General features: G+C 55.9%; 2 protein-coding genes across 3 annotated transcripts; one reads left to right on the forward strand and one right to left on the reverse strand.

Annotated features, from left to right (window-relative positions):
- The first annotated feature begins 31 nt into the window (after positions 1 to 31).
- LOC115295456 (cullin-9-like) lies at positions 32 to 3,683 on the forward strand. 2 transcript variants are annotated; one of them, XM_029943341.1, is made up of 8 exons: positions 32 to 214; positions 1,003 to 1,096; positions 1,323 to 1,397; positions 1,549 to 1,659; positions 1,836 to 1,953; positions 2,355 to 2,488; positions 3,164 to 3,237; positions 3,328 to 3,683. In XM_029943341.1, the coding sequence occupies exons 1-8, from the start codon at positions 78 to 80 to the stop codon at positions 3,533 to 3,535; spliced, it is 951 nt and encodes a 316-aa protein (XP_029799201.1). In that variant the 5' UTR covers positions 32 to 77; the 3' UTR covers positions 3,536 to 3,683. The 2 variants fall into 2 exon arrangements, with proteins under 2 accessions (XP_029799201.1, XP_029799202.1); XM_029943342.1 differs by lacking the exons at positions 3,164 to 3,237; positions 3,328 to 3,683 and adding exons at positions 2,084 to 2,121; positions 2,728 to 2,863.
- Positions 3,684 to 4,340: 657 nt separating this feature from the next.
- On the reverse strand, positions 4,341 to 6,820 carry DNPH1 (2'-deoxynucleoside 5'-phosphate N-hydrolase 1). Its single transcript, XM_029945003.1, has 4 exons — positions 6,612 to 6,820; positions 5,058 to 5,126; positions 4,770 to 4,880; positions 4,341 to 4,591 (listed from the first exon to the last, which is right to left on the reverse strand). The coding sequence occupies exons 1-4, from the start codon at positions 6,811 to 6,813 to the stop codon at positions 4,455 to 4,457; spliced, it is 519 nt and encodes a 172-aa protein (XP_029800863.1). The 5' UTR covers positions 6,814 to 6,820; the 3' UTR covers positions 4,341 to 4,454.
- Between the last annotated feature and the right edge of the window lie 1,576 nt (positions 6,821 to 8,396).

The following is an 8,396-nucleotide window of genomic DNA, read 5'->3' on the forward strand; positions in this document are numbered from 1 at the left end:
AAGTGCCACCCTTAGTCAGAGCTCAGCCGTGTCATCCCCTCCTGCCCTAGGCACACTACCCTGCCAGCTGTGGCCACATGTCCCAGTGGGTCGATGATGGCGGCTACTATGACGGCATGAGCATGGAGGCTCAGAGCAAGCACCTGGCCAAGCTCATCTCCAAGCGCTGTCCCAGCTGCCAGGCTCCCATTGAGAAGAACGAGGGGTGTCTGCAGTAAGAAGGGGTACTGTGGGCACGGGTGGGGTCAGAGGGCATGGGAGGCAGTGGGAGGCCTGGTGGTAGGGAGGGGCTATGGGGCTGACCCGAGACCTGAGCAAAGGAGGCGCCCTTCAGTGACTCCTGCAGCTTGTTTTTGTTTTTGTTTTTGTTTTTGAGAGAGAGAGTGTGCACACAGAGAAGGGGCAAAGAGAGAAAGATAGAGAGAATCCCAAGCTGGGAGCGGGGGTCTGGTCAGTGCAGAGCCAGACGCATGAACCATGAGATCATGACCTGAGCCGAAATCAAGAATTGGACGCTTATCAGACTGAACCCACCCCAGGCGCCCCAGTGACTCCTGAATCTTAATGCTCTTTCCTCCGCTTTTATTTATTTTATTTTTTTAATGTTTATTCTTTTTTTTGTTTGTTTGTTTATTCATTTTTGAGAGAGTATGCTCATGAGAGCAGGGGAGGGCAGGGACGGGAACAGAGGCTCCAAAGTGGGCTCTGCACTGGCAGCAGAGAACCGATGCTGAGGGGTTGGAACTCACAAACCAAGAGATCATGGCCTGAGCCCACGCCAGAAGCCCAGCCAACTGAGACCCCAAGCGCTCCTCCCCAGATTTGAAGTCTGCACAGTTAGGGGCCCAGGAAGCAAGGGTGTGCTCGCTAGGGATTGGTGAGGTTAAGGAGACTGTGAGGTCATGGAGGGGCCAGGGGCCTGTTCAATGGGGCGTCCAGGCCGGTAGTGTTCCCGGGCCGGCCTCAGCCAGCAGCCCTCTGACCTGCCAGCTTCCTCCATAGCATGACCTGTGCCAAATGCAACCACGGATTTTGCTGGCGCTGCCTCAAGCCATGGAAGCCAAATCATAAAGACTACTACAACTGCTCTGCCATGGTGAGGGCCAAGGCTGGGGGTGGGTGGAGGCCCCGAGGGCCATCAGGATGGGGTGCCGCTTTGGGGCCCTGGCTGTCCCCAGCCGTTTGGCTGTTGGGAGAGGCTCCTGGGAAGACAGAAGCCAGCTGGGCCTACAGGTGCTGGGAGTTCTGCCCTAGGACCTAGTGTGTTAACCCCATCCTACCCAGCAAAGTACCCAAGAGCCCTCTCAACCTGCCCTTACCAGGTAAGCAAAGCAGCTCGCCAGGAGAAGCGGTTCCAGGACTATAATGAGAGGTGCACTTTCCATCACCAGGCCCGGGTGAGCAAGGGGGAAACCCGTTGTGTCAGTGAGGTCAGAGGGCTAGGGTGGATGTCCAGGCAGGGCCAGAGATCCAAATTGGGTGGGTGCCGTCCTGACCCAGTGGGGGAGGGCTACACGCAGCAGCGCTGACCTGCCTTCCCCTGCACAGGAGTTCGCTGTGAGCTTGCGGAACCGTGTGTCTGCCATCCACGAGGTGCCCCCACCCAAATCCTTCACTTTCCTCAGTGATGCCTGCCGGGGTCTGGAGCAGGCTCGAAAGGTGGTGGTGGGCTGTGGGGGGCAGGGAGACTAGGATGGGGGATGGACCAAGGGGTTCCGGCGGGGGGAGGGCCCGGCGGCTTTCCTCTAGCCTGCCTGGACGGAGGGAATGAGGAAGCAGGGCGCAGCAAGGCCCCCTAGCCTGAGCAAGGAAAGGGCTGACTCAGGCTCCCGCAGGTGCTGGCCTATGCGTGTGTGTACAGCTTCTACAACCAAGACACAGAGCACATGGACGTGGTGGAGCAGCAGACAGAGAACCTGGAGCTGCACACCAACGCCCTGCAGATCCTCCTCGGTGAGGCCTGGCCCCCTGCTTGCTCACTGCTGTCTCCCGCTCTCCCGCCCACCTCCCCGCTCTGAGCGGCCGTCCCTGCTCCCAGCTCCCCACTGCGCTCTGTCCTCTTTCTCCACCTACTTCTTCACAGCTCTACAGAAGCAGATCTATCGGCCTTTAAAAATTCAGGTATGAAGGGGGGGCGGTACACGTTGTCAGGTGCCTAAAGGCTTCACCTGACTGGTTTGATTACCATCTGTCCCCCTCCACCAGAGTGTAGGCCCCCTCCCGAAAACGAGTGTCTAGGGCTGTGCCTCGTAGGTGTTGGCAGAACTTGGTAGATGTTCAGTAGGTGTTTGTTGAAGGAAGGAATGGAAGGAGTGAAGAAGGGAGGGAGCCCCTGTGCCCTGCCCCCTCTGCAGAGGAGACGCTGCTGCGGTGCGGAGACCTGGCCTCATCCCTGCGCCTCCTGCGGGCAGACTGCCTCAGCACCGGCCTGGAGCTGCTCCGGAGGATCCAGGAGAGGCTGCTGGCTATCCTGCAGCATTCCACCCAGGTATGTGGCCTGGCACAGCCCCTGCCCTCGGGCATCCGAAAGGAAAGGCAGGGAGGGTGAACTGGATGTTTGGAGACCTGGGCCAGGGCCCCAGCCCCTCTCCTAGGCACGCCTGCCGGATGCCTTTGGACCCTGTCACTTAACTGCCTGGCAAGTGCTGCAAGAACATTAGCCCAGATCAGGAGTATTTGCCCAGATTCTTATCAGAATCACTTGGGGAACTTTTTCATACTTCTCAGATGTGGACTCAGTATCCCAGGAGTGGGGGCCAGGGGATTGGGATCGACTGAGTAAGGGGTCTCAGGCTTTTCCAGCTCCAATACACTGATGTTGCGTCTAAACTATGAGTCCTGCCCTCACGGAGCTTACGGAAGAGTAAGTAACTTGGGCAGACGGGACATGAACACGCACTGCTAGCTCCTGAGGCACCGGGGCGCCGGGCCTCACCATCGCAGCCTGTGTCCCAGGAGACTGCCTGAGTCACCTTTCACAAAGGCATGGGTTTGTGGAAGCCTGGGATGAGGGAGGGAGAGGGGGTGGGAGCATTCCTGCCAGGAGCCTGGCACCTAGAGTGGAGGGAGTGGGCCTTCAGAGAATGTTCACTGAAGCAATGGTGGGCAGAGGCCCAATGTCCTCTACTCTCCCACTTCCCGCGTCTCCCTGTCTGCTTGCCAGGACTTCCGGTTGGGTCTGCCGAGCCCATCATTAGAGACCCGAGAGGCGAAAGGATCCAACGTGCCTGGCAGCCAGTGAGTAGGGTGGGCAGAGTTATGGCGGGGGAGCGGGGGATGCCGGGCTTCGTGTGGGGCTGAGTGTGGCTCTGCTCTCTCCCTCGCTAGACCCCAGAGCTCCTCGGGGCTGGAGATGGATGAGGAAGAGGAGGAGGAGGAGGAAGATGATGAGGATGATGTGCCCGAGTGGCAACAGGACGAGTTTGATGAGGAGCTGGACAATGATAGCTTCTCCTATGACGAGGAGTCTGAGAACCTGGACCGAGACGCTTTCTTCTTTGGTGACGAGGAGGATGATGATGAGGCCTACGACTAAGGGCCAGGATGCAGGAACCTGGAGCCACCTCACAGTCACGGGGGCCAAGGAGGTGAAGTCACCCCTTCCCGCCATTGTTGGGGGAAGCAATTCCCAGTGTCTGCAGTACCTTCTGTTTACTGAATAAACTTTTTCACATACGTCTCTAGAAGCAGGCTAACGCAGCTGCGTCCCCAAAGGCTAGTGTCAGCTCCCTGCTCCCTCCACACACGCCCCTCCTCATCATTCTTTTTTTTTTACCCCCAGACTCTTGTGTTCTCAGAGAAGGTCCATTGGACCTAAACTGACAAAGGGAAATGAAGGTCCGCATGGTCTAGGGCTGGGTATAGGCCTGCCTATTTGCCCCAGACCCAGTCTGGCATCAGACAGAGAAACAGCCACCTCCCACCCGTGGCCCAGCCTTCCCATACTTTTCAGTGTTGCAGGCACTTAACTAGACCCTCTCTTGGGGACCTACAGAAAGTTTAATGTTCTCTACATCTTGAAGTGAAATGGAGCAGGAAAAGGATATTACTGAGGACTGACCCAGCCCCACCACTCTCATAGACATAAAGTTAGAATTTTATTTTATTTTTTTAATGTTTCATTTTTAAAATTTTATTTATTTATTTATTTTTTAAGAGACAGCATGAGCAGGGGAGGGTCAGAGAGAGAGGGAGACACAGAATCTGAAGACAGGCTCCAGGCTCTGAGCCAGCTGTCAGCACAGAGCCTGATGCGGGGCCTGAACTCACAAACTGTGAGATCATGGCCTGAGCTGTAGTCAGATGTTTAACCAACTGAGCCACTCAGGTGCCCCGTAAAGTTAGAATTTTAAACATACGTTTTAATTTGGAACTGGGGCTAGGAGGCAGGAAAGGCACTAGGGCAGAGTCTGGGATTAGAGGAACGTAACAAAGCAGGGTTAAGTCAGGCTGGGTCAGGGGTGACAGCCGCCTGCTAGAGGAAGGTTGGCCTCAAAGTATTGATCCAGCATGGCCTCCACCTGTCCCTCTTCATAGTCTAACACCTGGAACCTCGAGCCGTCTGCTGCTCCCCGGATCATGGCTGAAAGCACTGGGAAGGGTGGAGGAAGGTAGAGGTGGCTCCCATCCACACCGCCCCCTCCGTTCCCCTCCCTGTCCCATTTTGGGGGTAGTCACTGTACCCAGAGCCCCTCAGGGAAGGAGCTGAGGGCTGGGTCTACAGAAACCAGAGGCGGGAGGAGGGGCCATCCGGGGCGTGAAGTGCTCACCTCGGCCAGATTGTGGACGGAACAGGCACAGGATTCGTTTATTGAGGGCCACGGCCCGGCCCAGCTCATAGCCTACCCCCAACGACGGCTGGGTCACTTCTGCCACCACCACTGGGAAGAAAGAAGAGGCTAAATCTTGATACCTGGGGCTGGTAAGGGAGAAATGACAAGAGTCTGGGTGTGGTGAGAAGGGACCTCTGGGAAGTCCTAGGTGTGGACAGACGGCAGGCACATCCAGGGGGTCTAACAGCCCAGAGGAGTTTGTGGGTAGGAGGGGGGACTGCTCACCATCTGCCTGCTGCAGCCAGGCCAGGTCCCGCTCATGGATGAGACGGTCACCTCCAGAAGCCTCTTCCCCTGTGGATGAGGAAAAGCTGGTCAAGGCCAAGTCCCCTACGTGGTCCTCAGCACTCAGTACCTCTCCTCTGCCCTTGCCACCCCCATATTCACCCTGCCACATGCCAGGTGACTAAGGACCCACCCAACACGAAGGTTCCATGAAAAGGAGTGAGAAAATAGAATAGCCATAAGATTCAATCCCAGGCAAGGAAGGATGTGTGATTAGGGCCAGATGAGTGAGTGTCACAGATGAGATTAAGGGAAGGACTATACCTCAGTGTGGGACAGGGATCAGAGAGGGAGAGGAGGGATAGCCTGCTCTGGCGCGGGGTGGAAATGGGCAGTAGCAAGTTGTGCAAAGGATGCACAACTAGGGAGCCTGAGTGGCTCTCGAGCTTTGGTGAGGGCCAGCATCCGCTGAGAGCTCGATATGAGGTCAGGCTGCTTCAGGAGCTCTCCAGATGACTGCGAACCGCACCACTCAAAGGAGCACCAGTGCTGTCATACAACGCATGACCAGTAGGAGGTGGTGGAAAGGAAGGTAGGAGAGGCTCTGATGGACCAGGATCTCATTTCCAGCTTGATTAAATGTTACCTCCGGAATCACGGAAGCTTGTTAAAAAGGCATTCTAAGCCTTCATCCCAGGCTGTGGTATGTGAATCCGCATTTAAAACAAGTTCCCTCAGACTTCATTTGAGCACACTTAAGTTTCGGAACCAGTAGGTGGGAGTGGACGGGACAAGCGGTGAAACCAAGGAACCTTACGCTTCAGGTCCCACACTTGAGCCAGCAGCCCTTCTCAACGCCCTGGCAATTCTGTGTGAGTTCACCTTTTTAAAAGAGGTCTCCCAGAATTGCATTAGATCCCACAAATCCTGGATCCGCTCCTCGGTCGGGCGAGTGGAAAACAAAGGTTTTCTGAGCAGAAAGTACAAAATTTTGGCGCGATTTTCAAACCAGAAAACTCGCCGAGATTCCGGACCAAACTTGATCAAAGCAATGTTTTAGAAAGACCCAGCAGCCAGGAAGTAACAGCCAGATGAGAATGTGTGAGAGAGAATGTGGTGCCAGAAACTGGGGTCCGTCGGGCCCAAGAAGGGGTGGAGCCCTTGACCGCAAAGGAGGAAAGCAGGGAGATAAGCTTGGTCTTAGGTACGGGTGCAGAAGCCAGCGGGTAAATTGGGAACTGAAGCAGCACCATGCACTCCCATTCTGCTCCTCCCTGCTCAGTCCCTGGAAAGAGGTGAAGAAAGTTCTCCAGGAAAGAAACAAGGTCAAGAAGATAAATGAATGCGGAAACTGGGCTCCCACCCGCAAGTTCACTGAGACCCACGCTGTCTGAACCTCGGCTTCCCTTCCCCGCTGGGCAGAAAGGCGGGCTCCGGGAGGTGGGAGCGCGCCGCCCGTGGTCGCATGGCCGCCGCCGAGCTGAGTGCAATCTCGGTAGCGGGGAGGGACCCGCCTGCTCCCCCGCCGCCCCGCCGCCCCGCCGCTCGCCTCACCGCGCGCGTCCAGATCCGCAGCCGCCACGTGCTCCGTGAGCACCGTCCCGAAGCGCCGCAGCCGCGACACGATCCGACCGTACAGCGCCGAGTCCTCGCGTCCGCCACGGATGCTCCCGCAGAAGTACAGGGCCCGGCTCCCCGCCTGGCCTGGCTGTGTCGTCTCACCGCGTTCCCGCGCCCCGGTCTCCGCCGCCGCCATCCCCGCCGCCGCCGCCGTCTCTCCCTCTCCCGCGCCAGGGGGCGCCCGCTCGCGGCCACGTAACCCGGCCGGCCCTCCCTGGCTCTGGGAAGGCCCCTCCCGCGAGTTGGGAGCGCGGCATTAGCATCCAGAAGCTGACGACAGCACCGGGGGAAGGGGGGAAACCCACCGCCTCCCCAACTTCGTCACTGCAGCTTGCCTCCCCACCCCCACCCGCAGTCCTGTTGGCCTTGGCCTTCCCCACATCGGACGCAAGTGCATCGTCCTCTGGTGATTCTTAACCTCTCTAACCGCTTCTCCTACTGCTCTCACTCACTTTTCTGCAGCCATGCCGGCTTTCCTGGCTGTTCTCCAAGCATGCTGACCATGCCCTTGCCTCGGAGCCTTTGCATTTGCTGTGTCCTGGAACTCTGCTGCCAGGTTGCTCCCTGGAGGGCTCCCTCAGCTCTTCCAAGCCTGTTTTCCGGTCACCTTCCCTGACCACCCTGTTCAACGTGGCAGGCTCCTATTTCCAGAACTCCCCGTCTCCCATCCCTGCCTTACTTTTTCTCCTCAAACTCATGAACTGTGTCATCATGATATGAGCCGAAATCGACTGAGCCACCCAAGCACCGTTGTTGTACGTCTTTCTGAGCCCAGTAGACTGTATGTCCCCTGGAGGGCAGGAACTTTTACAGTTTTGTGTACTGCTATATCCCTGGGTTCTAGAACTGTACTTGGCACATAGGAACGATTTATCAAATATTTGTTAATGAATGAATGAGTGGATGCCCATGAGGAGTTACATGCGCAGCACCCTGTCATCTCTTCAGCCCTATAGAAGCTGATAGAAGCAGGAGCTCCAGGGAGGTAGCAAACACACCATTGCTCACTGGTGATAACAATGATTTCCCCCTCATTTTACTATGAAAATATCACAAATATAGGGACAAAAAAATCAAATGGACAAGAGAGTACCTGGTGAAAAGTGAGTCCTGAGACCCCAGTCCCATTCCCGAGAGAAAAGCAGTGACGTGCTTCCTTCTGAATTCTTTTGGAATAACTATAAAATACCTAAGTATGGGGTTACAAAGCTGACATAATAATTTTTTTTAAATGCAAAGACACAAAGGTGCCTGCCTGGAAGTTGGAAGAGCATGTGACTCTTGACCTTGGGATCTTGAGTTCAGCCCCATGTTGGGTGTTGAGATTACTGAAATAAATAAACAAAAAATGCCTGGGCACCTTGGGTAGTTCAGTCCATTGTATCTGATTCTTTTTTTTTTTTTTTTTTTTAATTTTTGAGACAGAGAGAGACAGCACGAGCAGGGGAGGGTCAGAGAGAGAGGAAGGTACAGAATCCGAAGCAGGCTCTAGGCTCTGAGCTAGCTGTCAGCACAGAGCCCGATGCGGGACTAGTACTCACAAGCTGTGAGATCATGACCTGAGCTGAAGATGGACGGTCAACCGACTGAGCCACCCAGGCACCCCTGCATCTGACTCTCCATGTTGGCTCAGGTCATGATCTCACGGGTTGATGAGATTCTCTCTTGGGATTCTCTCTCTCCCTTTCTCTCTGTGTCTCCCCTGCTTGCGTGCACGCT

Source organism: Suricata suricatta, chromosome 7 (genome assembly GCF_006229205.1).
Source record: "Suricata suricatta isolate VVHF042 chromosome 7, meerkat_22Aug2017_6uvM2_HiC, whole genome shotgun sequence".
Taxonomy (NCBI): Eukaryota; Metazoa; Chordata; class Mammalia; order Carnivora; family Herpestidae; genus Suricata; species Suricata suricatta.

Bases quoted from the DNA above. Each gene is read 5' to 3' on its own strand.
- LOC115295456 (XM_029943341.1), top strand. From the start codon at position 78: ATGTCCCAGTGGGTCGATGATGGCGGCTACTATGACGGCATGAGCATG. The intron at 1,097-1,322 runs GTGAGGGCCAAG...TGCCCTTACCAG, and splicing joins ACTACAACTGCTCTGCCATG to GTAAGCAAAGCAGCTCGCCA. The intron at 1,954-2,354 runs GTGAGGCCTGGC...CCCCCTCTGCAG, and splicing joins CGCCCTGCAGATCCTCCTCG to AGGAGACGCTGCTGCGGTGC.
- DNPH1 (XM_029945003.1), bottom strand. From the start codon at position 6,813: ATGGCGGCGGCGGAGACCGGGGCGCGGGAACGCGGTGAGACGACACAG. The intron at 5,127-6,611 runs GTGAGGCGAGCG...CCTCATCCACAG, and splicing joins TGCGGATCTGGACGCGCGCG to GGGAAGAGGCTTCTGGAGGT. The intron at 4,592-4,769 runs GTGAGCACTTCA...CACCCTTCCCAG, and splicing joins CCGTCCACAATCTGGCCGAG to TGCTTTCAGCCATGATCCGG.